At 50.3% G+C, this 26,531-nt stretch overlaps 4 protein-coding genes across 4 annotated transcripts; 2 read left to right on the top strand and 2 right to left on the bottom strand.

Annotated features, from left to right (window-relative positions):
* Positions 1–287: 287 nt before the first annotated feature.
* eed (embryonic ectoderm development) lies at positions 288–3,934 on the top strand. Its single transcript, XM_068756549.1, has 12 exons — positions 288–407; positions 878–1,030; positions 1,112–1,204; positions 1,292–1,357; positions 1,445–1,570; positions 1,672–1,753; positions 1,976–2,067; positions 2,142–2,275; positions 2,345–2,450; positions 2,673–2,831; positions 2,919–2,992; positions 3,095–3,934. The coding sequence occupies exons 1-12, from the start codon at positions 288–290 to the stop codon at positions 3,219–3,221; spliced, it is 1,332 nt and encodes a 443-aa protein (XP_068612650.1). The 3' UTR covers positions 3,222–3,934.
* A 299-nt stretch (positions 3,935–4,233) lies between these two features.
* atp7b (ATPase copper transporting beta) lies at positions 4,234–11,323 on the top strand. The gene is made up of 20 exons (XM_068756594.1): positions 4,234–4,398; positions 5,467–6,238; positions 6,800–6,994; positions 7,080–7,243; positions 7,320–7,481; positions 7,559–7,632; positions 7,772–7,955; positions 8,039–8,364; positions 8,442–8,569; positions 8,662–8,816; positions 8,892–9,026; positions 9,127–9,321; positions 9,533–9,715; positions 9,800–9,983; positions 10,064–10,204; positions 10,281–10,423; positions 10,505–10,708; positions 10,789–10,906; positions 11,009–11,111; positions 11,203–11,323. The coding sequence occupies exons 1-20, from the start codon at positions 4,234–4,236 to the stop codon at positions 11,321–11,323; spliced, it is 3,852 nt and encodes a 1,283-aa protein (XP_068612695.1).
* Positions 11,324–13,069: 1,746 nt separating this feature from the next.
* LOC137912244 (leucine-rich repeat-containing protein 3-like) lies at positions 13,070–13,861 on the bottom strand. Its single transcript, XM_068756593.1, has one exon. The coding sequence runs from the start codon at positions 13,859–13,861 to the stop codon at positions 13,070–13,072; it is 792 nt and encodes a 263-aa protein (XP_068612694.1).
* A 5,502-nt stretch (positions 13,862–19,363) lies between these two features.
* LOC137912200 (poly(rC)-binding protein 3-like) lies at positions 19,364–24,100 on the bottom strand. The gene is given in 13 exon segments (XM_068756551.1): positions 19,364–19,418; positions 19,525–19,694; positions 19,779–19,831; positions 20,293–20,371; positions 20,913–20,954; positions 21,922–21,974; positions 21,977–21,995; positions 22,657–22,785; positions 22,871–23,002; positions 23,562–23,678; positions 23,753–23,785; positions 23,885–23,908; positions 24,026–24,100. Coding segments are annotated over 13 exon segments (981 nt in total).
* Positions 24,101–26,531: the final 2,431 nt, after the last annotated feature.

The following is a 26,531-nucleotide window of genomic DNA, read 5'->3' as shown; positions in this document are numbered from 1 at the left end:
AACTGGTTTAATTTTCTTGCCTTTTTTCTGATGACAGCGTCTGTAAATGTGGGGTCTTCGAAGGACTACAAATAGAGGCGTTAATTGTAGTCATATTTACATTTAATGGATTTTATAAAAATTGCCAAATTTAAAAAATCAACAGCGGAACGTAAATATTTCGTATTTTTCTTAGAATTAAGCACTTGAACATACTGATTGAGAGCTCGCAGCCTGAATCTGAATCAAACTACGATACCCAGCAGCCCTTGCCGCGGTGGAGCGGAAGAGGCGGAGTTTGAGCCAAAATGAGGGAAAATAAGAACATGTCCGAGTCCCCCTCTCAACCGGGAAAAGAAATACCGACGAAAAAACAAAAACTAAGCAGTGACGAGAACAGTAACCCAGATTTATCGGGAGACGAGAATGTAAGCACTGAAAACGCGCTTTTTGTTTAACGAACTACAAATGAAATGCTTCTATCGAGTTAGCATAGTGCTAACGCAGCCGGCTAAACTGTTTAGCTAGCTGCTTTGTTCGGCGACACCGGCAAGATTCAAACAACCGGGTTTTTTTTTTATATATAGATATACAATGATGACATTAGTCAGTTCCGGTTTATAATAATTTAAAGCAAATAATTTAAAAATAATATACATGTGGCGAATGTGTTGTCGTGCGCTTATCACGTGTGAGTCGAGGATAGCATTAGCATATGAGCAGCTACTACAAATACAGGGAAATGCCGCGTGTTGAGCCTTAATTGAGGAGGAGGAGGCAAATAAGATGATTTTTATATTGACATGTGTAAATAATGTCGTTACGCTGGAGGGTGATAGCATCCGTAAAGCTAGCTGTGCTACATGATATGACCTGAGTGGGGGTTTTCCTCTCATAGGACGATGACGTCAGCGTTGAGAGTGGAACCCACGCCGAGCGGCCGGACACGCCCACCAACACGGCCAACGCCCCGGGCAGAAAGAGCTGGGGCAAGGGCAAGTGGAAGTCAAAGAAGTGCAGATATTCGTTTAAATGCGTCAACAGTCTGAGGGTGAGGGAAAAAAACCCCGAACCGGGAGTCGGCGCCGTCTCGGGCGTGACCGCGTTTTTTTTTAACGGGTGCTTTCCGTAGGAGGACCACGGCCAGCCGCTGTTCGGGGTCCAGTTCAACTGGCACAGCAAAGAGGGCGACCCGCTGGTGTTCGCCACCGTCGGCAGCAACAGAGTGAGCGCCGAAGCGCCGCGCCGCCGCACGTTCTGAGCGTTCGTTTTCGCTCCGCGCCTAAAACGCCGCCGTCTGCTCCTCCCTCAGGTAACGCTCTACGAATGCCACTCTCAGGGGGAAGTGCGACTCCTGCAGTCTTACGTCGACGCCGACGTATCCTTTTATCGGCTGCGTGGATTTGCCAAAAAGAAAAAAGCGTTCGTTTTTAAGCTTCCTTGACTCCGGTTTTGCGTGCGAAAGGCGGACGAGAACTTCTACACGTGCGCCTGGACCTACGACACCAACACCAGCCACCCGCTGCTGGCGGTGGCCGGCTCCCGGGGCATCATCCGGGTGATCAATCACATCACCATGCAGTGCATCAAGGTCAAACTCGCCGCGGACGACCTTTTGTGTGTGCGCGCAGAAGGTTTTTTTTCATGTGTGTGTGTGTGTGTGAATTCAAGATTGTGTCTTTTCAAATCCAGCATTACGTCGGTCACGGGAACGCCATCAACGAGCTCAAGTTCCATCCCAGGGATCCCAATCTCCTCCTGTCTGTCAGCAAAGGTACGACGGTTGTCGTGTCAATAAAGTTTTTTTTCTTTCTTTGTTTTAAATGCCGGCTTGCGGGAGGCGTCGTCACGCGCTTCCCATAATCCCGGCGTCTGATTGGCCGCCTTGACGCGAGTCATGTGAGGCAGTAAAGGTTAATGGTTTTATTTCGGCCGCGTCTAAAGCTCGCCGGCGGTCGTTTGGAATTTAAAAAACGGGCGTGGCTTCTTTCGTCAGATCACGCCCTTCGCCTGTGGAACATCCAGACGGACACGCTGGTGGCCATATTCGGCGGGGTGGAAGGTCATCGGGACGAAGTCCTGAGTGCTGTGAGGGCCGCTCTGGTGTCGCCAAACATCAAACGGGGGGGGTTCTGTTTGATGCCGTTTGAATCCTCCTGCAGGACTTTGACCTCCTGGGCGAGAAGATCATGTCGTGCGGGATGGACCACTCGCTGAAGCTCTGGCGCATCAACTCGGAGAGGATGCAGAAAGCCATCCGGGGGTCGTACGAGTACAACCCTTCCAAAACCAACAGGTACGGGGGAGGGGGAGGGGGGGTGATAAAGAGGCGGGGCTTCTATTCACCTTCGTTTGTTTCCTCCAGGCCTTTCGTATCCCAGAAAATTCACTTCCCGGACTTCTCGACGCGAGACATTCATCGGAACTACGTGGATTGCGTTCGGTGGCTGGGAGACCTGATCCTGTCCAAGGTGACGCCAAAGGGGCGGAGCCAGCGCTCGCCCACTTCTGTTTATCTCTCTGTTTGTCTTTCGTTTTAATGTCTTTAAATCGTTCCGCGCTGCTTCAGAAATCAAATTCCCCTCCGGACGCTTTCCTTTACGTTTCGTTTCAAACTGGCTTCGACACAAACGTCATTTGAAGAAGAAGAAGAACCCTCTTTATAAATGGTTTCTTCTCCCTCTCCCCCGCAGTCCTGCGAGAACGCCATCGTCTGCTGGAAACCGGGCAAGATGGAGGAGGACATCGACCGCATCAAGCCCAACGAGTCCAACGTGACGGTTCTGGGACGCTTCGACTACAGCCAGTGTGACATCTGGTACATGCGCTTCTCCATGGACTTCTGGCAGAAGGTGACGACCGGTCGGCGTTCGGCGGGGGGGGGGGGGGGTTTGGTGGCCGCCGGCGCTTTAATGTCTCGCTCTGCCGCCGCCTGACAGATGCTGGCTCTGGGGAACCAGGTGGGGAAGCTTTACGTGTGGGACCTGGAAGTAGAAGACCCCCACAAAGCAAAGTAAGCAAGCAGGCGGAGCCTTTAACCCCCCCACCCCCACCCACCCCCCCCCGTTAGACTGCGAGCCGCTGAGTGACGCCGGTCTCCCCCTTCGGCCTCCAGGTGCACCACGCTGACCCTCCCCAAGTGCACGTCGGCCATACGGCAAACCAGCTTCAGCCGCGACAGCAGCATCCTGATCGCCGTGTGCGACGACGCCTCCATCTGGCGCTGGGATCGGCAGCGTTGAAGCCCCGCCCCCCCCGACCTGCGGCCTCGTTGTACAGTCTTTCTTGCGGTTGTTTTTTTAAAATGGCGGTGTCGAGACCCGCTCCGAGATGAGAGAATGACTTTGGGCGCTCCGGGTCCAGGAGGCCCCGGGGGACGTTTCTATGGAGACGCCGGCGATGGGGAGGTGCGTTCGTTATTCCGATGCTTCGCGTTTTAATTTAAAGAGAGACGCCGGACGGCGTGTCGGTGAGTCGATGCTGGAGGTGGAAGTGCCTTCTCGCTTACTATGCAGATCAATCACCGACTCCTTTCCTCTGCAATCAGGGACTTTTCTGCAACTTCTTATCGTCTTGAGTCTCAACCGGTGGATTTCCTCGTTTCAGGAAAAAAAGACGGGATGACCAAAGTCGGATTTACTTTGCCGTGTTTTATATTTTTATTTGTTGTGAGCAGAAAAAAGTAATTTCCGTCTTTCCCCGAATGTTTCCTCCTCTTGGCTTCTTCTCGTTTCTCTCCGCTCCTCCACTAAAGTCAATCAAATGTATTTTGTAAATAAATACTCGAGCCGATTTGAAGATGCTGTATTTTATTTCTCAAAGCAGAAATCATGCCCTTATTTTGAAAATCCAGCTTTAATCTCCGGTACCAGTCTGTAGGCGATGAGGGGAAGGTGGTTCTTTTCATCTAAGTAATTGTACTTAAGTTTGATTGAACCGAATAAAAGTTATTTTTCTAGAGAAACTTTGATCTTTTATGAACTTTTAAATTCTGGTCTTATTTGTAAAAAAGTTAAACGGATCCAGGTTCTGCATCCGGTCTCGGATCCGCGTCAATCGATCTGGCGCACCTTTGTGAGATATCTTGTGATCATCCTGATGACGCCCCCTCCGGCCTGGAGGAGTCATGTGATCAAAGGCTTCACCTCCCCTCATTGAAGCCTCCCGCTCCGCTGCGCTGCGCTCCCTTATCTCCAGCGTGGACTTTTGCCCCCCCCCGGACAGACAGGACGACCCTTTTGGAGCGGTTCGACCATGTTCTCCGCCAAGTCTCCAAAAAGTCTGGGAAAGCATGTCTCCAAGTCGTCGCGCGGCGCAGAGGAGCAGATCTGGATGGATGAACGCGCCGTTACGCGCGGCTGCGCCCGTGTCGCCCACCCAGCCGGAGACAGCGGGACGCGCCGTGCGCCGCAGCTCCAGGTAGGCCTCCGGTTCCACCTGCGCCTCCCGTCTCGTCTCTTTGGGTTAGAATTTGCGGGACAATAAAATCAGGAGGTCCGAAAATACGCTCAACTCCAGCAGGCGTTTAATTTACGCTCTTCTTCTTAAATTAAACGAGTATTTCTTATTTTCTTTTAAGCAACAACGTCATTAAAAGATTAATACGTGAGCTTTTCTAACAAACAAACGCAAAGCAGGACAGTGAGTGAAGGTGCAACATTATTTATGAATAATTATTATTTATTTAAACAGTAATTTAGCGACTTTCTGTCTCTGCTCTCGTGGACATTTCGGCGTTTGCCTTTCTGGCTGGAACGCCGACGGACGGATCCGGACGCGCCGTCGTGTTTGATGTTCTGTGTCTCATGAGTCCTGTTTGTTTGCCCCAGAGGCCTGATGATGGGCCTTCAGGGGCAAAGGTCACGGGTTCGACCCCCGTTTGGGAGGATTTTAGCCAGAATTTTAAAACTAAAAGCAAATTGAAGATGATATAAATCTCACATTTGTTGCTATGGATACCGTGCGTATACCCAAATCTCAAGTGCTTATTGTATAATGCACAACTTTTATCTTTTGTTCTTGGGAGAAATGCTCTTAATTTAGCCCGAGGAATCTCCCGATGGAGCCCAGATGGGATTGGAGTGGGATTACAGATCTTCACAAAGGGTTGACGTCGCTTTTTCGGTTGTGTGAGGTGTGGGAAAATACTGACTTTAAGCAGAGTCACGTTCGGAGGCTTACATGGAGGTCAAAGTCATGTGGTTTCTCAGGCCCATCGGAGTGGAAGCGCCCGGCGGTGTTTTAAACGTTTAAATACGATATGTATGTTTTTATTTGCCTTGTTGGGCTGGGAAAACGCACGTCTTAAAAATGAGTCATTAGATTTCCATAAATATTTCATTGCTTTCAGGATCTCGTGGCGTATGATGCCTAAATTTCAAAATAAAAGTCACGCTTCTGTCGAACAGCAAAGTTTTTTTTGCGGAAGAGAAGAATGTTGAAGCAATTTCTCTGATTTCTTCCCCCCCCCCCCCCCCCCCCCACCAGAAGAATGCAACTGACAGCGAGAAAAAAGGCTTCGATAACTTGGCGTACCAGTACGGGAGCGAGAGCGAGCTCTACCGTCCCCCCAAAACGGCCTCTAGCGCGACATTTAAACTCCTCGGACTCACCCAGGAGCTCCAGGCCCAAGCCGTCGAAAGAAGGCTCTCCGGCCTGAGTGGGGTCGCCGGAGTCGGCCTGACGTCGCCGAGCGGCTCGGCCAAAGTGGACTACGACGCCTCAGTTCGGACCGCCCGAGAGATTGCCCCGGAGCTCCAGACCGTGGGCTTCGGAGTCGAGTCCACGGTGCGGATCGGGGTGGACGGCATGCACAGCCGGTCCTGCGTGCAGACCATCCAGGGGCAGGTTGGCGTGTTGAGTGGGGTCACGCATGTTGAGGTATCCCTCCGAGGTGGCACGGCGAACATCGTCTATCAGCCTCTCCTGACTTCGCATCAGGATCTGATCGGGAGGATCGAGGACTTGGGTTTCGCCGCCACTTTATTAGCCGGCGACGCGCCGGAACAAGACCCGAGCTGCTGGAACGGGAACGGGCCGAACTCGGCAGCTCGGACCGCGACCGTTTGGATCGCAGGGATGACTTGCCGCTCTTGCGTTGAGTCCATAGAAGGGAGGGTCTCCCGGATGACGGGGGTGCGGTCGATGGCGGTGTCGCTGGAGGAGGAAAAGGGAACGGTGACCTTTGACCCCAGGCTGACGGCGCTGGAGCAACTCAGGGCAGCCATCGACGACATGGGCTTCGAGGCGTCACTGGAAGGTAGGCGACGACGAGAAAAAACGCATCACAATATTCTTTTTTTTTTTTTGTATTTCACAGACAGAAAATCCTTCCAGGTCTTCTAGCCCACATAAAGGTCGATTTCGTTGTTGACCTTCAAGCGCAAATCAATTCTAGCACGTACTTTGATTCATTCTAACCTCGCCCGCTCCACCGGTCCACCTGCTGGTTGCGATGGGAACCAGACAAAGTGAGCTCTCCAGGACGACCTGGAGGGCTCTTGTTGGATTTAATGACAAAAACCACTTGCCAAGAACCGGAATTAACGCGGGCAGATTCCGGGTAGGTTCTTTCACGTGCTTTTCAAGGTCACGCATTCCTTAGGTCGCTGGGTTCGCTCGAAAGCGGAGACGAGTGCGAGCTTTTCGTGCCGCATCTGGCCCTTCCTCCAGCGCTGACATTCCAGCAGGATGAACGTGGGCTTAATGTGAAAAAGAAAAAGGTTTGGATATTCCAAAGAGGATTGAAGCGAGGCCAAAAACCATGTTTATTGGCTCTTACCCCTGCCAGCGTAGACTTTGTTCCTTTTTATCTCTACAGAGTTTGCAAAGACTGTCCAGAGCCCCGAGAGGTCGACTCCCGGACCTTCTTCCCTCCCTCGGTCGTACAGCGAGGCCGGAGCACAAGGACCCCCCGGGAGTGAGGTGAAAGCTCAAAGGTGCTTCATTTGCGTCACGGGAATGACCTGTGCCTCGTGCGTGGCCAACATCGAGCGGAACCTGCTCAAACACAAAGGTGAGCGCGCTCCGGGGCGTCCGTCCGTGCGTCTGTTTTAGTTTGTGCGCAGCGTGACGCCGATCCGCCGTGACCCCCCCCCAAGGAGTCGCCACGGTGCTGGTGTCACTGATGGCCGGAAAGGCCGAGGTGAAGTACGACCCGGAGGTCACAAACGCCGCCGCCGTCACTCGACTCATCGAGGATTTGGGCTTCGGCGCCAGACTGATGGAGGACGACGCCGTCGCACGAGGGAAACTGGATCTCACGGTGAGGCGGCGCGCGACGCGGCGCTTCCGGCGGAGCACGTGCATCTGCTCAGTTCGTGCGTTTCCTGTGAGTGTAGATCACGGGCATGACGTGCGCGTCGTGCACGCACAACATCGAGTCCACGCTCGCCGCCACCAAAGGGATCACCGGGGCCTCGGTGGCTCTGGCGACTAAGAAAGCGCACGTCCAGTTCGACCCGGAAGTGCTCGGCGCCCGAGATATCGTCAAGATCATTCAGGTGACGACTTCTCCGCGCGGGCCGCCGTCCTCTCTGGTTTACCTTTTGACAAAAAGGTTTTTAATTTCTCGTTCCAGGGCCTCGGTTTCGAGGCCAGCCTCGAGAAAGCGGGCTTCAAAAACAACCTCGATCACACGGAGGAGATTCGACAGCAAGTATCTGGATTTCAACTGTCCCTGCTATCAGAATTAGCGCCCTAGTAATAGTCCAAAAAACGACCACAGGTTGCCGTGACACTTTCTGATGGGTTGGGCCATGGGCCGTGTCGTGTCCTTCCTCCCCCCCCCCAGGTGGAAGAACTCCTTCCTGTTCAGTCTGGTTTTCGGCCTGCCTGTCATGGGCCTCATGATATACATGATGGTCATGGACAGTCAACACCAGGAACACGGAGGCTCCATGCCCGAAGAGCAGAACCTGCTGCCGGGCCTGTCCCTCCTCAACCTGGCCTTCTTCCTGCTGTGCACGCCTGTCCAGGTCGGGGGGGGACACACGAAAACGCCATTTTGCTCTTTCTCGCCAGCGTTCTACCACAAATGCGGTTTTGTCTTCCGTCCCAGATCTTCGGCGGCCGGTACTTCTACATCCACGCGTATCGCTCGTTGAGACATTGCGCCGCCAACATGGACGTTCTGATCGTGTTGGCCACCTCCATCGCCTACGTCTACTCCTGCCTGGTCCTCGCCGTGGCCATGGCGGAGCGGGCCGACCAGAGTCCCGTCACCTTCTTCGACACGCCGCCGATGCTCTTCGTGTTCGTCGCTTTGGGTCGCTGGCTGGAGCACGTGGCGAAGGGTAAAACCTCAGAGGCTTTGGCCAAGTTAATGTCCCTCCAAGCCACCGATGCCACCGTGGTGACTTTGGGACGGGGCCACGCCGTCATCAGGTGAGATTCAAGCGGCGTGGATCTAAAGGAATAAACCGTTAGCCGTCACAGGGACCGGCCATTTTTGCTTTCTTCAGCGAGGAGCAGGTGGCGGTGGAGCTGGTCCAGCGGGGCGACGTCGTGAAAGTCGTCCCGGGAGGGAAGTTCCCCGTTGATGGGAAGGTGATCGAGGGAAGCTCCATGGCAGACGAGTCGTTGATCACAGGTGGGAGGATGTGAATTTTTACACCTTTCGTTTATGTTATTGACTTTCGACCCGGAACGCGCAGAAGATCTTTCCTGCTTCTGTCTCCTCAGGCGAGCCGATGCCGGTCAGTAAGAAGGCGGGCAGCTCGGTGATCGCCGGTTCCATCAACGCCCACGGCGCCCTTCTGGTGGAGGCCACCCACGTCGGCGCGGACACGACTCTGTCTCAAATAGTCAAACTGGTAGAAGAGGCCCAAACCTCAAAGGTGGAGGATTCCCGCTTTGGATCGACACTTGTTGCTCGACATCGTCCCGAATCTTGTTTTTTGTTTTCCCCCAAGGCCCCCATCCAGCAGTTCGCCGACCGGCTAAGCGGCTACTTCGTGCCCTTCATCGCCATGGTTTCTCTGCTGACGCTGGTGGCCTGGATAGCGATTGGGTTCGCTAACTTTGACATCGTGAGGGAGAACTTCCCGGTAGGCGCTGCATGCGAGTGTTTTTTCTCGCGCTAACAAAATGAAAGGATTCTTTTTTCTTTTTCTTTTATCACGCTGAAATAAAGTCTCTTCCTCTCAGGGTTACAACCAGAACATCCCAGAGGCGGAAGTCGTCATCCGCTTCGCCTTCCAGGCGTCCATCACAGTTCTGGCCATCGCCTGTCCCTGCTCTCTGGGTCTGGCGACCCCGACGGCCGTCATGGTGGGCACGGGGGTCGGAGCTCAGAACGGGATCCTCATCAAAGGAGGCGAGCCGCTGGAGATGGCCCACAAGGCAAAGCGCTTTACGTCCTTCATCATGCTTAACGTTGATTGTTTATCTCAGAGCAGAATTGATCCCAATCCCCACCGTCTGATCAAACCAGGAAAGGAAGAATCTGGCGCCCCCTGGTGGATGGATTTCTGTGCTTGCTTTGCTCCGGCAGACCTTTTTAATCTGGCAGATTGGCAGCACATCTTGACTCGCCGTGTTTTCTGCGTTTCAGATCCGCGCTGTGATGTTTGACAAGACCGGCACCATTACGAACGGCGTCCCGCGGGTCACCCGCGTGTTGGTGTTGTGGGAAATGGCCCGCATGCCCCTCCGAAAAATCCTGGCTGTGGTCGGCACGGCGGAGGCCAGCAGCGAGCACCCGCTGGGCATGGCGGTGGCGAAGCACTGCAAAGAGGCGAGATCAAACGGGTCCGTTTTTATGCAACCCACATGAAATAATCCGGGTTGTAACATCTCCTAATCTGTCGGGACACCACAGGAGCTGGGTTCCGGCACGTTGGGCTACTGCCAGGACTTCCAGGCGGTGCCCGGATGCGGGATCAGCTGCCGGGTCTCCAACGTGGAGCATCTGGTGCGGCAGCAGGGCGAAGAGCGCTTCCTGTTGCCGGGAGCGACCGCCGATGAAAGCAGCCTCCTCCCCGCCGCAGAGGCCTCGTCCTCAGGTTCGGGCGCCGTCGGATTTCACCTCGCCGACGTTTATCCATCGCTCGGTTCAAGTTGTACGACGTTCCTGCCCCCCCAGGTGAGCCTGTGTCTTACTCCGTGCTGATTGGGAACAGGGAGTGGATGAGGAGGAACGGCCACCACATCGCCGCCGACGTTGAGGCCGCCATGTCGAGCCACGAGACCAAAGGGCAGACCGCCGTCCTGGTGGCGGTAGACGGTGAGAGCCGCCGCGCCTTTTTATCTCCGTCCTCCGCCCGTCTTCCGCCTCGCTGCATAAACGTTTCCTCCGGCAGGCGTGCTGTGCGCCATGTTGGCCGTCGCCGACACGGTGAAGGCCGAGTCGGCGTTGGCGGTGCACACGCTCAAAAGCCTGGGCATCGAGGTGGTGATGATCACGGGGGACAACAGACGCACCGCCAAAGCCATCGCCGCGCAGGTAAAGGCGCGTCTCCGAGAGGGAGCGCCGGGCGGCCACCCTGAAGGGAATGGTTTTTTACCGTTTCCCGTTCCCGCTCAGGTGGGAATCGGGACGGTGTTCGCCGAGGTGCTGCCGTCGCACAAGGTGGCGAAAGTTCAGGAGCTGCAGGAGAAAGGAATACGAGTCGCCATGGTGGGAGACGGCGTGAACGACTCGCCCGCCCTCGCTCGGGCCGACGTGGGCATCGCCATCGGCACCGGCACCGACGTGGCGATCGAGGCGGCCGACATCGTCCTGATCCGAGTAGGTGGCCCTCCGCGGTCGACGGTCGCCACTCAGAGGCGACCTCTGACCCCCCCCCCCCCCGCCTCCCCTCCCTCTAGAACGACCTGCTGGACGTGGTGGCCAGCATCGAGCTGTCCCAGAAGACGGTGCGGAGGATCCGGATCAACTTCGCCTTCGCCCTCGTCTACAACCTCCTGGGAATACCGATCGCTGCAGGTGTGGCCGTCGCGCGGCGCCGCCGCTCTCAGACGAGACTCCGAGCGTCTCGTTTAACCCACGGTTTACTGGACGGGCTGACGGATTTGTCCTCTCTGCTAGGCGTGTTCATGCCCGCAGGCCTCGTGCTGCAGCCCTGGATGGGCTCCGCCGCCATGGCCGCCTCGTCCGTTTCCGTCGTCCTGTCGTCTCTGCTGCTGAGGACGTGAGTTCGACCCGTCGCCGTCGTTTTGAACGTTCGCCCCCGCGCCGGTGTTTTGTTGGGTCCAGTGCGGTGAACGTCGGTTTCCCTGCAGGTACAGGAAAACCTCGGTGGAGCTGTATGAGGTGAGAGCGCGGGGCCAAATGAGGAGCCTCCGGTCGTCCCAGATCAGCACACATCTGGGTCAAGGGATAAGGGATGAAGGACTTGTGTAGACGCGCACCTGGACCTTATTAAACCTGCTGTCCCGTTACTTGTGGACACAAAATACTGTCTGAGGAAGAACAGTTTTTTTTTTTTTAAATGCACAAATTCCTGAAACATTTGATGAACTTTTTGCTGTATGAACGCACTTTTCACAATAACGCTCAAAATAAAGCTCCGCACTTGTTCTCTCGATTCCCCCCCGAGTGTGCTCACGTTAAATATGGAAGAGAAGGGGGGTGGGGGGGGGGGGGGGGATTTGACCTTCGGGTGTATTTCGAGCTTCGCCGAGGACGAGCGACGGAGCCGATTAGTTGGGTGATTAATCCGCGGACGAGTTTAGCAGGGCGATTCGTTTCCGGCGGCAACAAGGGTTTTGAAGATGTCTTTCATAGAACAGACCGTTTTTTTTTTTTTTTTTTTTTTAAGCAGAGATTCTGACATGAGCCCTCAGGTGCCGTCAGTATAGTCAGGATGAGCATGTTGGATCAATCATTATTAACCACACCGGCGCTGATTCCAACCTCAAACTGACCTCAGACATTAGCAGCTTGGCTTGGTAGATGTTGAGGCCATTTTTGGTAAGTCAGAATTTATTTATTTATGTGAGGCTTTCTGCAATCTGTCGAAAAAATAAAGACTTTACATTGACAAGTTCTCCTGCAGCAGAATCATTATATATATAAAAAAAATGCATGTCAAATTACACTAATTAACTGTAATTAAATATGTAGCTTGCAGCGTCAGCACGAAAAGTTGTTTTATGTATTCACCCCCCCCCCTTTACTGTTATTACATTTTATCACTGCAAATGCATTTATACTTGTGCCTAATGGGGTGTCAAAGTGAGTTTTGCTCCGTAGTTTTATGAGCACACGGCAGCCAATCGTGGCCAAGTTCACATACGTTCTGTCTTTCTATGCTACATTACTCAAGATGGGTTTTAAGTCGCAGCCCAGAACCAACGGCAATCTAATTCCTCATTAGATTTATAGACATGGAAACCGTAAGAATGTCGACACAATTTCTGGGTTGATGTTCTGCCTCATCCGGATCGTCGCTGCAGGTGATGTCTCGGTTCCAACATCGGAGGTGCAGAACAATAAAACAAGACCTCATTAGTGTTGAAGCAAAGTCGTTGTCTTTGCCAAACACATTTTTCATCGTTCCCGGAGTGGAGGAAGGAGCAGGAGACTGATGAGTACATTTTATTTTACCATCCAAATAAAATAAAGACGAGATGACAAGTTTTGACTTATTGTTACAGCAAGAGCTCAGTGGGGAATGCGAGTACGGGATTGGCTTATTGCCTTTTCATAATACAAACTTAAACTGGCCCAACAAGCAATTTATAAAAACAGGGTTGATTTAGAGCGGGGTCAGACTCGTCTGAAGCGTTCTACGACATTTTATTCCATTTCAAAGCAAAACGAAAGAGGTGCCAATTTCAGATATTATATCAGAATATTTCCTCTCTCTGCCACAAAGTCAGGATTTTTTTTTTTTTTATAAATCCAAAACTTGAACCAGAACAACTTTTCCTCAAGTGAATCCACCTTTTAATCCTGAATTAAATGATCTTCAATCGGCTTGTAACGGCTTTCGGGTTTACTTGATGGATGAATTCCCAGTTGCACCGCCTTGTCATTTGCCGAGCTCCCGCCGTGGAGACGCTTTTACGAATTTATGCATAATATTTAGCAGAAAAAAAAAAGAATAGCCCGCCACATTCTGTGAGACGGGAAGAATGTTGCACGCTAGAACACGCTGCTGGCTGCATCAAAGTCCTTTCCCGTGTGGGAGGGGCTGGGCAGCGACTTGAGGTACTCCGTGTGCCTCCTGGCGTCCTCCTGGTTGTGTTTGATGTAGTATACGATGTACGCCGTCACCATGGAGAACCAGCAGAACATGGCCACAAACATGGCCGCGTCTGTCGTCTTGTGGTGGAAATTGCAAAAGTTGACGCCGGAGTCCAGGACCTGGATGACCGGCTGTCCCACGTACTCCTCCCGCGCCGCCGTGTGGCAGGTGACCTCGTTCACCGTCTCGGGGTCGAGCCTCAGCTCCCTCAGCGCCTCCTGCAGAGAGCACTCGCAGTGCCAGGGGTTGCCGGACAGACGGACGCGGGCGTGGAGCTCGGCGAAGGCGTCCCTGGGGAGGCTGCTGAGGCGATTGTTGGACAGATCCACGGCGCGCAGCTTTTCGGACATTCCTTGGAAGGCGCCGGCGTCCACGCTCTCTATGGCGTTGTGGGACAAGTCCAGCTCCCTGAGCCGGCGGAGGTCCGCGAAGGCGTCCTTCGGGATGCGCTTGATCCGGTTCGACGACAGCAAGAGGACGACCGTGTCCCGGGGCAGGTTCGGCGGGACGCTCTCCAGGTGGCGCGAGGTGCACTGCACCACCACGCCGTTCCTCTCCGTGCAGTGACACCCCTCGGGGCAAGCGCGCGCAGCCGTGACCGTCGACAGGAGCCACAGTGTCCCTGCGAACGAAAGGCGGCCACGGGAGGGCGGTCTGGTGGAGGACCCGGACCTTTGAGGGGCCCCCATTGGGGGAGAGCACGCCGACTGCAACGGGCCCCGCATCGAACGACGCCAATGGTTGGTTGGTGGTTTTCTTTTTGCTACAGGCGAGTTATTAAAAGGTTAAAGGTCACCAAAGCATTGCAGCAAAAGTCAAACCAGGTTCCAGATGACCCTGGAATCGGCATTGCTCCGACCTACGAATGAGTAAATGTCCAAAGGTCTCCATCGTAGCGAGACGAGACGCCGAATTGGAGACGCGGCCGGGCGAGGAAGGCGAAGGTGAACTTCAGGGTGGGAGGACGCCGCCTCCTGCAATAAGCTGCGGCTGGGAAAGAGACAAAGATATCAAAGAGATGAGGTTGAGAGAGAGAGAATGTCAAGTCTTCTCTCCTTTGTTTTGTGCGGTGCTGCTGGTCGGCGCGACAAAAACCGACGCACAAATTGGAAGGGGTGGAAAGGGAATTCCTCCTTAACCTTAGAGGTCAGGATTATAATAATGGCATGTTTCTATAGGAGCATCCCTGCAGTCGAGTAAAAGACGAGTCCTTCGTGCAGCAGATGAACTAAACGGTTATAAATGAGATTTACAATTAACAGATTAAGAGTAGATTAAATCACAACGTCTCCTGACACGGATAGTTGGAGTTTGGATTAGAGTTCAATGTGATTAAAAGTGAGAACAACATTTGAAACCAGTGTTTTTCTCTGAATTCGAGGCTGATGATCAGATTGATTGATCGATATTGAAACGCAACAGTTAAAAGCAAGCTTATCAAGTTTTCTAAAGTTTCTCTTCCGTTAATTTTTTTTTTTTTTACATATTGCCAAATCAATTTCCTGTTAATGTCGAATCCGTTTCGCTAAAAAAATAAAAATAAAGCAACAACAACAACAAAAATCGATCGACGCTTCGCCCCTATTTTATTATGCTAAATTATCCAATCACCTCCCGTGTATCGATACGTTTAAAAGTTCTTTAAACTCCCTCACGGCATTTTAAATGGATTGGAAAAAGTGAAATCGGCTCATCTGTGTCTGCAGCCTACCTGACTCGTTCGCTCCGTCCGTCACGGAGAGATCACCTTCTTCGATCCGGGTGATCGATTACCGCGGATCATATCCTTTGAGAAGCAACCAGAGGAAGAAGCCGGTCCGGTGTGCGTGTGTGGATTTACGCAGAGGCGCAGCAGCGCAAATTGCGCGCCCCCCCCCCCCCTCCCCACACACACACACACACACACACACACACACATAGACAGCCACACACTGGATAGAGAGGATCCAAGATGACCCCCCCCCCCCCCCCCCCTTTCAGAACCCACTGAGCCAGATCATCTCCACAGATTAGAGTCCAAACATCTCAAAATACCTGCAGTTAAAAAAAAAAAAAAAAATCCTGGATCCAAACTCCTGCTTTAGAAGTAATTATATTCCATAAAACAGATGTGTCTCATGTGTCGACACAATCTTTGTATTTTCGACTATATAAGGTTCCAGTCGTTCCTGAAGTTTTGGGCATCCTTTGGCTCCATTTGCATTTCCTGTAACCGATGACGACACAAAGTCACCCCTCTGAAGGCTGGGGGGGGCACACGCTGCCCTCCGGTATCCGGCGACCTCTCCGAGCCCAGCTCGGTACATCTGAGAACAAAGCGCAGAGACTCTCTGACATTGGATTCTGCTCACTCTGCTTGTCGCTGCTTTCACCTAATAAGAGTGAGGCTCCATTCAAGGATAAAAAAAAAACAAAAAAAACCCATAGGGACTCATCAAACTTTCCACTTAGAGGCATTTGCAGCGACTTTTACATTTGCACCTCTTCTCTCTCTCTCTCTCTCTCGTCGCTTTGACATCAGTCCTCTTCATTATGGAGAAGGTTGTCTGTTTGCTGCGCTATACAGCGACCCTGAAGGGAAAGCCTGGATCCGGCCCAACTGCCAAGCCGAGCCAAGACGACGCATCCGGATGAGCCTTCCTTTCATTGAACCGTTATTGAAAGTAAATTGACTTCAGAGCATTCCGGGTTGCATCGCCCTTCATCGCTCCGGTTTATTACCGGACGGGCCGCACGGTGAAATGCTTCTCGTTTCAGCAGATTATCTGGTTGTTGGCGGATTCCTTGCAGTGGAGGGGGTTATTATGGGATGTCCGGTTCCATTTGACCAACAGAGTACCCATTAGCCCGGGTCGGCATTGTGGTTGCAACAGATTCCCGACATTTCTTTTGAATAACCGACGCTGAGGCTTGTGGGTAATGTAGTCCTGATCTCTGTCTTATTCATCTGGATCTCCGCCTAGCCCATCGACTTCTCATCGATTATTGGTTCTTGAAGGCATCTTTTATTTTGGCATGCAAAGAGGAAACAACAAAGACATCCTGCTGACGTCACAGTGCGGAAGCCGGAACGGGAACAGGTGTGAAGTGGGCGTGGCAGTCGGGATTTTTCTTATTGTACCTTTTTGTTATGGTAAAATGACGACCCTAGTCATCTTGCCGGACATTAATTAGCTGAAATGAATTTATTTTCTGTCAGAAAGCATCAAAGAGAAAACAGAGAAACCAGGTGACAGAAAAAAAAGAACCTTTATTTCTTTTTTTATACGTACCAACACTTTGAAATTAAAACCTATGTCATTACTCACAACTAATATAGATCTGCACATAGCAAATAAATCAACCCCAAAATAATTACAAAGTTCTACCACCTTTTCCTCAAACTGCATTACACACAAATGCTGGACAAAAAAAAAAAAGTTTGGTCATTCTTCTTTCCTGCTGTTACCGCCACATGGAAAGTGGATGACATTTAAAAAGATGCATTTTTCCACTCTCCTGTCACCCATCTGTGCCATTAAAGAAATAACTCAGTAAATAATTGCACATTGCACCCTATTATTGCATTAGCTGCAGTTTGTCTTAGAATACTCAGCCATATACACAAATGTCATTACATTTTCCAAACACCGAGTAACACGTTGATGCACTTACGACTCAATAGTCCTGCTTAGCAATTAAAATTCATAACGCACAACATCTTTAGTCAAATGCACATGCCAAGGGCGTTAATTAGAATTAGCAATCCTTGTTTGTTCATTCTCATTTGTGTACTAATTGGAAGCAGAGATTTGTGCACGTGCTCCGATAACGGCTAAAACCCGCAATACCTCCGGAGGGCGTTCGTTAAGTTGGATAGAGACCCCTCTGCGGTATTTCATCGCTGTCCTAAAAAGTACATTTGCCATAAAATGTGATTGCAGTTTGTTCCTATGACAAACGTTCCCATTAAAGTACAAGCTAGATAAATAAAAATAAACACAAATTCATATTCATAATTCTAGCGCTACTACTTGAGTTCACATCAAAATGTAAGTATTATTGCAGAATAATGGTTGCGTATGTACGGTTCATCATAGCGATACAGCATTTGGTCCATTTACAGAATTACATTTATGTTACCGAAAGCTTAGTATTCAAGGAAAAGATTCACAATTTGATTATTTGCTTCCCGGTCAAGAATTCCAATCACTCCCACTCATTTCCAAATTAGCATTCAGCTGAGCCACGGTAGCGCAAGGACAGACAACATGAAAAAAGCTAGCCTGGCTCTGTACAAATGTGAATATGCATGGTTAAATCGGAGTAATTAACATGCAGAATATCTTTTGTTCGCTTAATTAATGTTAGATTTAGCTCAGCATAACTGAAATCATAGCTAAACACTTCTGTCTTAGATGAAACCAGATAATTCGTTACATTTTCAAGACTTCATGTCAAACTCATCCTCCGAAACTCGACGGTCGGAAATGAAAGCGTCGTTATCGACATTAAGAACAAATCGAGACGTTGCTGTTTTGGACGGTTAACATTCAACAGCTGTTTTGTCTGTGTCTGACAAAATCGAACCGCGCTCAGACGAAGCCGTCCCGTCGCATTTAGAGCATCCTTATGAGTGGAATGCACGAGGGACGGCTGAAGCGCCGAATCGTGCCGACTATCAGCCGCGCCTCGCCCTCAGATTAAATACAAAAACAACAAAAGTAAAGAACCGTAAGCGTTACACGTGCATCGACCGCCACGCCGTAAATAAATACATCCTGGTTAGCAGGAATTGTCATCCAACATGTCCTTTAAAAAAAAATAATAATAATAATAATAAAAAGACATTCAAACCTAACGCGTCAAAACAACCGTATGACAACAAAGTTAACACGACAAGATGAACAATCTTGAAAAGAGACTGAGTGGTCACGTCCGCCCAGGCCCCCCACGGGTCCCCCCCCCCCCCCCCCCATGAACCCCTGAACATTCCTCGGCCCAAAAAGTACCATTTGGCTCCGTCCAAAACATTTAGGCCAGTCAGCTTCCCTCCCTCGGTTTCCTGCTCTCTCCCTAAAATGCCCATTTTTTGTTTCCACATCCGGCAATTTTTATTTATTTTTTTAAGACAAGGGAAGGAAGCCGAAGAGTTTGGACGCAACGCTTGGCTTTTTAAGTCCAACTATAGTCCCTCCCAGCAGAGAGACAGTCCAGAGTAAAGTGTTGACTAGTCTATTGCATGAGCGCCGCGTAGTCGGCTAACGTGCTAAGTCACAATAGCCTCTGTACAAAACAAATACAGTTAGCAAACAATCATTGAAATTTTCAGTGACTGATTTAGCCGCTGATTTTTTTTTGCACTTTCCCATTCATGCATCTAATATACTAATAATTGATCGTTCGTAGGAAGAGGGTATGTTGGAAAGTTTTTCATTTGGGCAGGGAGTAGGACTGGACGTGAATGACCAAAAAAAAAAACAGGAGCACAAAGATATAGCAACGTTTGAAGGAACACCTGCACTGAACGGTTTTACGCAAATTACACAACGATACGACACCGAACACATGCAATATAAGCGATAATTTAAGTATATAGGACAATAACATGAGAAAGGAGGCTCTGGGAGTGACACCATTGGCTTAAAAAGGGTCATGTGATGCAGCAAAGAGTCATGGGTAGAGATCGGATTCGTAAGAATAGGACAGTCCGGTGTTTCTCTCTGTTTGAAATTTGGCTACATCCCACCACACTCTGCCGATAGCGTCACGGAGCGGCTGCAAAAAAAAAAACTACGTCTCTACAAATACTTTTTACTAGTACTTTTCATAGTTTTAAATGTTTTGACGCCTCGCCGGCAGAGAAAAGCCAAAAGATAGCGATAAAAAGATGAACACAAGTTTTTTTTCTAAATAAACATTCAACATGCTTCAACAGTTGTCTAAAAAAACCCACTAATGAACAGAGAATTTCTTTTTTTTTTGTGTGTGTGTGTGTGTTTTTTTCTTTCTTTAATCTGGCTCTCTGAAAAAAAAAAAAAAAAAAAATGAGCACCAAACCCTCGCCGGCAAGTGACTTTGAACCGGGGACGAGAAGGCGGTCGGGGGCTTTTCAGAGAGCCTGAGCCAGAGTCCGGAAGGGCTTCATCAGGGTCGTCTGCGGGTCGTCAGTCAAGGAGAAAGGGCCGAACGGAGGAAGCCAGTCAGGGATCTCAGGATGTGGTCATGGAAGATGGGTCGTTCCACATGGCCGCCACGTCTCGGAATCTGGTGGATCGACGGAAAGGTTGCTTTTAATGAAAACATCGTATTAACGCGACATCCCTGTGATGCGTATTTCTGATGATAGTTCCATCATAGGCTGCGTTCGAACCTTGCGTTGATGAGGTACTGGGCCAGGCTGATGTTGGCGGGGGTCCCTGTGATGGTGATCTGGCGCTCCGATGACCCTTCCATGGCGTTAGCAATTTTGATCTGCGCCCCAGACATCTGGCGGATCTCGTTGATTTTGGTTCCCTGACGCCCGATTATGCAGCCTATTAGCTGGGAAGAAGAAGAGGCGGGACTTAGGATGGACCTGTGCTCATTATCACATCTGATGACGAATGACTCGGTGAATGTACTCACATCATTGGGAATGGTGAGTTCATGAGTACTGGCCTGGTTACTGGCATCCAGACCTGCTGCTGGAGACAGGAAGCCGGTAGACGGAGGGGAGAGAGGAAGGAAGAGGATCAAATAGACTTTGGCGCATCGAGGGAGCGGCGTCGATGAATTCCAGGCCGTCGATCGACTTTAATGTTTTCTGTCGATGGACAGTTTGACGCTGTCCCGAGCGGAGCCCGATCAAAATGTCTTGCAAAACTCCGATTGCGAATTACGCTCCGATTCAACAAAGTATAAAAGGGGAAACCAGACAACGAAAGAAAACATCAACAAGAGCAGACCACCAGCAGGCCATGTCGACGGCGGCGCGCCACAGAGACCATTAAGGAGGAGAACGACATGAAGAAGAAGAAGAAGAAGAAGAGAGAGAAAGAAGAGAGAAAAGAGGGTGGACCGTAATGTCTCTGTCGCTACAGGTAAAAACGAGAGAAGGAGCTTTGGTAAAGAGGGTCGTCGTGTAAAGGTGGGTACGTACCGGGGAAGGCAGGGGTGGTCTGTCCGAGGGGGGTAAAGGGGGTTTGCTGCATAGCCAACTGGTGGAGCTTGCTCAACTGCTGGGGGGGGGTGGGGGTGGGGGGGGGGGGGAGGCGGAGGACAGCAGAGCTATGAGGTCATCGTTAACAACACACTCAGAGATACGTTCGCACACACTCCAAACGCACACGTGGGACAGGTGTGTCCGAAATGCCTGAGGATGACCGGACAGGCGAGGAAGAGCGAAGAAGACAAGAGACTCATGGGGGGGGGGGGGGGGCTTGGCCTGAGTTGTGTGACCGCGAGCAGAGGTCTTTGACCCGCCTCTTGACCAGGTGTGTTTCGCACACGTTCCTTTTATTTTTGCGGGTCCACAATAGCGAGAGTCGTTTCCTGACTCTTTATTGTGTTTATTTTATGGCGCTGAATTTAAGGTGGAAACGCCATGCAGCGGGTCTTTGGTCTGGGCACGTCTTCAGACCAAGCCCCATGAGATTAAACGTCAAACCAAAGTGGGGGGGGGGGCAGGAGTCAAACGTTTCGGAGCTGCGCGTCATTGTAATATTAACAGTTAGCATTAATACGGGTGGGAGGAGCCTGTGAGAGAAGAGTAGCACTCACATCTGGATGAGGGATGGCGTACTGTCCTTGAATGGTATAAGCCTGCAAACAACCCCCCCCAAAAAAAAAAACATTTATTGTTCTATTACAGGCAAAGATGAAATACTGGATTGAATAAATGACGTTTCTACAACTCAGGCGCTTCTCTCTGTTTAGCCATCGCAGCAAAAACGTACATCAAAGACATGCATTACAGAATCCCTGCTCACTCATCAATCAGATCCAGTTGAACTAAATCAATAAAGGTAGACTCAGACAATGAGGAGGGGGTGATGGGGAGGGTGTGGAGGGAGCCGGAGGAGTTCTTTATTTGTTGTGAAGTTTATTGGGGGGGGGGGGGCACAAAGGTCAGAACTGAGTTCAAATGTTATTTTAGCTGCCGAGCTACCGCACGAGGTCAGTTTATATCTTATTTAGGTGGAAGATTGATTGATTGATTGATCAGGCTGATCCCATTAAATCACAAGAAGACAGTCTTGGGGTTTGTTTGTTTTTTTTGTCGTCTGACAATTTGATCCCAACTCCGACCACTAGAGGCCGCCGTGGCATTTCACCGCTCCTCGTTGTGGGACAGGTCACATGACCAGAACACAGGTGCGTCAGCTTCCTCTTGTCCAGGTGAGGTTAGCTTCCATCATGTCAGCCCAAAGGCAACATTTCATTGAGTTTAAGTCCCTTTCGAGAAAACATTGGACGATGATGTCGCTGCCGTTATTATCGATTTAAAGGTAAGCGGCCATTTTTTTTTCCTAAAGATATAAATTATAATTTAATTACATTTAAATTCTGTTCATGGCTGAGAGTTATCCCAGGTATGTTTGAACGGTAGGTGATGGGGGGGGGGAGACAGTAAACAGCGGTGGTTCCATGCTGGTTGGGGGTGGGGGGAGGAAGTGTTTGGGGGGGGGGGGGTTGTGAGTAAAACCTGGTGTGACACTAACAGGCAGTGGCTGGTGCTGCAGTAAGAGGCTGAGGTTGGCTGTGGTCGCCCCCAGCGGTCTGCTCTTACCTGGCCACCTGAAAAAATGACAGGGGTGGAGGCAGGCTTGGGGCGGTAGGGATGGTGGCACCTTTCGGTGGGGACTGAGGGAGAGCAGAGGAGGAGGAGGAAGAGGAGGAGGAGGAGGAGAAGAAGGGTGAAATGTGGAGAGAGCGTTAGAGCAAAAAAGAAAGAGAAAAGAAGTTGCATAAAGTGAGACCAGGAGTGGGGGGGCGGTGCCTTGGGTGGAGGTGGGGGGGGGGGGGCGACCGGTGACGGTGCTCTTTCACTGTGTGTTCATGCTGACGGAGAAAAAAAAAAAAAGAGTCCAAATCGTGGTTCGGTGCTCAACTAAAGTCGGATTTACCTGGAACACCACTTTCAACTGGATAATGATGACTCTACACACGGGCGTTTCAAAACATCTACGGAGCCCCCGCAGAGAGACTTACAGTCACGGCACATATCTCCTAGCATCCGTCCGTGAAGGCCCAGCGGGGGGGGGGGTCTGGCTGCGCAGATAATCATTCGGATTAAAGTGCAGGCAACGGAGAGACAGCTGCAAATCGGGTGGGACTTACTTTAGTTTAAAAAGAATTCTGTCAAAATTTACGGCTTTATCACGTTTCGGAAGTGAAATTTGTTGCAAAAAAAAAAAAAAAAAAAAAAAATTCACTTCCAGTCCGCTGTGGAAGTGAATTAGCAGATGACGCTGACATTCATTGTTTCCCTTCATGTCTCTCCCCCCCCCCTTCCTTATCGTACCTCGAGCATCACCACACAAATCTGTTTCACACACTGGATGATGGCTTCCGGCGCCCCCGAGATGGTCACGGCTCTCTCGGTGGAGTTTGGCAGCATGTCTCCGGCCACCTGGACCTGAGCGCCTGTCGACTGGAAGTGAGAGCGGAGAGGATTTAAAGCTCAAATCTTGGATATTATTGATCGGGAGGAGAGTTTTTGGCTTTCGGCGCCCTACCTCTCTCATCTCTTTGATTTTGGAGCCTCCTTTGCCGATGAGGGAGCCACACTGGCTGGCTGGGACGACGAGCCTCAGGGTCACGGGGGGTTTACTGGTGGCGGGACTGTTGCTCATAGAGTTGATGATATCCTGAAGGGATCGGAGGAAGGAGGACTAATATTTTTTGTGTCCGCTTTTTTTTTTTGCGCGTCAGAAACGTCTAATTTATTTTAAAGCTGTATTTTATTTGAGAAGGAGAAGGTTTTGTGCGGACGGAGGCGCTGATCCGGCGCTCCAAATTCAAACACGGTACTGGCCCACTTTCAAAAGGTGCTGCAAGGTTAGATCAGCACATTTCTGTCGGGCGTAACGGGGCCAAAGCCTGCTTTGTATTCCATTTGGAAATGAGTCTGTGCGGGACAATGAAGTGGAACAAAGTGCATTTACTCAAGCGCTGCTCTTAGGTGCAGATTTTAAAAATGTTTTTGATGTTTGTCATGTAAAGACAGATTTAGTATTAGAATTATGACGTCATTTGGAGCAAAAAAAAAAAAAAAAGCTTATTTGGTTTCCTGAAAATCTTTTTTTTTTTTTTTTAAATCAAACGGTGAACTGTCATTTTATTTCGATTGGTTGAAAATCAATTAAACGATCAGATTTTGTGCGTATTGACAGCTGTTCGTTTTAATGATTAGCAGGTTGGTACTACCTCCTCGAACTTGTAGGCTATCATAGCGAAGGCCTTGAAAATGGCGTCTGTCGGCCCGGTGATGGTGACTATCCGTTCGGGGCAGTTCCCTTCTGAGATGTTGATCCGGGCGCCGCTCTAAAAGAGGGGAAAAACAGCCGTGATTTGGAGCCAAAAACACACGTCGGGAGCGTTGGATTGGCTCGACTTACATCTTCACGCATTTTCTTCACCGTTTCTCCTTTCTGGAAGTAAAGACAAGGAACGTTATTGAGATGTGTAGTGACCCCTACTGGCATTGGGGGGCGCTTTGCACGCTCTGCTTGTTGTGTTGGGGTAAATACCTTTCCTATGATGCTTCCAACCTCCTGCAGGAACACAAAAAAACAACGTTAGGTTTTATTTCGTGCCGGCGGTGGCGCTTTAAATTGGAAATAAACCCAGCGTTCCAGGGCAGGGGATTTATTTTCGTGTGTTATTCCCACCTTGCCGTGCATCAGCAGCCTGATGGTGAGGGTCACGTTCAGTCCGCCTTCGGATTGGACTTTGATTGGCTCCATGTTGGGATCGGATGTCGAAGGAAGGGTCACGTGAAAGAGGAGTTCAAGGGCCAATGCGAGCGTGACGGAGTCGGCCGACTGGTCCCCTGTCGGGCAGAAGAGGCAGTATTTACAGCCTTTTTCGATGAGAAATGTAAAGTAACGGGGAGCTTTCAAGCATTTAGTGGAATAAAGAGCTTCTCAAAAGGGATCGAATCGACTGAGACGTTAAAATCTAGACTGAGCCCTCGCACGCCGAGCACCGCTTTCATTTGTTCGAGGCCCATTTCAGCCGGAACGCATCTGATTCTGGCTGACAACCGGCGCAATGACTCAAAGGCTTCGGTTCAGAGGACGAGCACAAGAGGGCGCTGCAGTCCAGGAGGGTGGATCTCGCGCCGCAGCATCAGGACCAGGTTGATCTGGAATCTGCGGCACATTAAAACTGTTTTTTTGCTTGAATGTAATACTGCATAGAGCTTCAGTTAAAATTAAGTTACATTTAAATGAGTACATAAATTACTCTTTATTATTGAGGAGACTGGAGGTACTTTTATTTTGAAATCTGTATTGTGAATTATGATTTTTTTTTTAAATAAGAAACTAAATTGCAAAAAAAAAAGCATTGATCGATGTAAGAAAATATCAGATCATGTGATTTCTCTTTATTGAACCTTTTTTTTTGGCACAAACACGACGCCTAAATCCGCGGCTCCTGCATTTTGTAGAATGATGCGACGCGAGGAAGGAGACGTCTAAATGCGTGTCCGAGTGCTGCTTTCCTCTGATCAACAATGCAGCCGTCGCAAAGAAAATTCTGGTAAGAGAGAAGCCCCCCCGAAGCAGCTGACCTTGACTCAGACAAGGTCATCCTCCGCCAATCAGAAGCATTGTTGCCACGTGGAAATTGATTATTCCCTCATTCGATCACCTTAAATAGCATAAAAACAGACGTTTTTATCCTCTGAAGGTCACTCGGCCTGTTTTTCCTTTATAATTTTAGGATTATGCGTATTTTGGATGTTCATATATTTACATTTATTCCTAGAATATATCAAAATGGATGCTTTTAATTGACTAAAAAGCCCCCCCCCCCCCACCTGAAACTCAACCCAGCCGTTTTGTTGGGAACGTCTTTCATCATCGGAGCAGCTGCCCCGTCCGCCAGCGGCCCCAGAAGCCACTCCCCCCTCTAATCTACGCTCAGCGCTGCCTGATGTGTCGGTTGGAGGCCAGTGGGAGGTTCGAGAGATAAAGACGGGGATTCTGTTGCCAGCTGTCCCTCCAATCTCCCAGTGGAGACCAGATTACATAAAAAAATAAAAAAATAAATCCTTAATCTGGGTTTAAGACCCAAACCAGCGGTGCAGGTCGTCAACGGGTGGAGGATGGGGGGGGGGGGGGGGGGAGAAACCCAAGACCGATGGCTGGCGAAGAAGAAGGGAGTCCAACTGCTTCATGTCTCACTTGTATTTCAGAAGCGTGCGGCCGGTACCGTCTCTTATCCGCTCATCCGCGATAATCCCAGCGAAGGAAAAGAAAAGGAACTCCTTCCCTCTGATCGGGGCAGAAACTGCAGATTGAGGTCAACAGAAAAAATGAAGTCTTTTAGGCGAGGTCGGAGTTGAGAGCCGCTTTTGAATGGTTCGCCCCACCGGATTGTATTTTTTGCTCATATGTCCCGTATCATAATGGGATTAGGCCGAGCCCCCCCCCCCCCCGGATCATTTGCCCCATTGGGATGACACCTCCCTCCGTTTCTTACTTTCCAAAGCCCTCACTTCATTTCCAACACGCATCGATTTTTCCTCCCATCTCCTCCGGGGGGCGACGGGAATTTTTCATGACATCTGATGGGGAAAGTGGGTCATGCTCGGTGTTGCGGTGCAGCTAGCCGCCTCCTCTATTGCGGCTATTGAATTAATCACGCTTTACGCTCCGATGGACGACGAAGTGCACAAAATGGCTCCGCCGCCGCCCCCGCCCCCCCCACGCCTCCCCATTCTTCCCCAGCGCTCGCCACGGATAAAGCCTTATGGTGTTGCTTTTGAAGAACTTGAATCTGAGCTCCCTCCTTTTATGTCTCTCCGGCGAACCGCTGGCGTGGAAATGATGCGGGAAACACTCGATGGACGAAAGGACGAAAGTTAGTCGTCGTTTCAAAGTCCTTTAGCAAAGAGGAAAGGCTCATTGGTGATGCAATTACAGGCCTTGTGCCATATTATTGGTGTTTGAAGGCGTAAACGTCTCCTCCAGTTGTCTCCGACCCGCTTTGACTCCTTTGAAGTGCGGGAAAAAAACTAAAAATGTCAAAGATAAGAGAAAAGTTTAAGTTTTAATCGTCTTAAAGCTTTCAGACACTTCTCGTTTTGTAGTTTTGAGAGGTGGAAACCGGAATTTCTATTTAATATCAAATCAAATCATTGTTTTTGTAAATTCAGCCGATCATCGG

This window comes from Brachionichthys hirsutus, chromosome 24 (assembly GCF_040956055.1).
Source record: "Brachionichthys hirsutus isolate HB-005 chromosome 24, CSIRO-AGI_Bhir_v1, whole genome shotgun sequence".
In the NCBI taxonomy this organism is placed as follows: Eukaryota; Metazoa; Chordata; class Actinopteri; order Lophiiformes; family Brachionichthyidae; genus Brachionichthys; species Brachionichthys hirsutus.
Note: the sequence above shows the minus strand (reverse complement) of the source record. Positions and strands in the feature narration are given on the sequence as shown.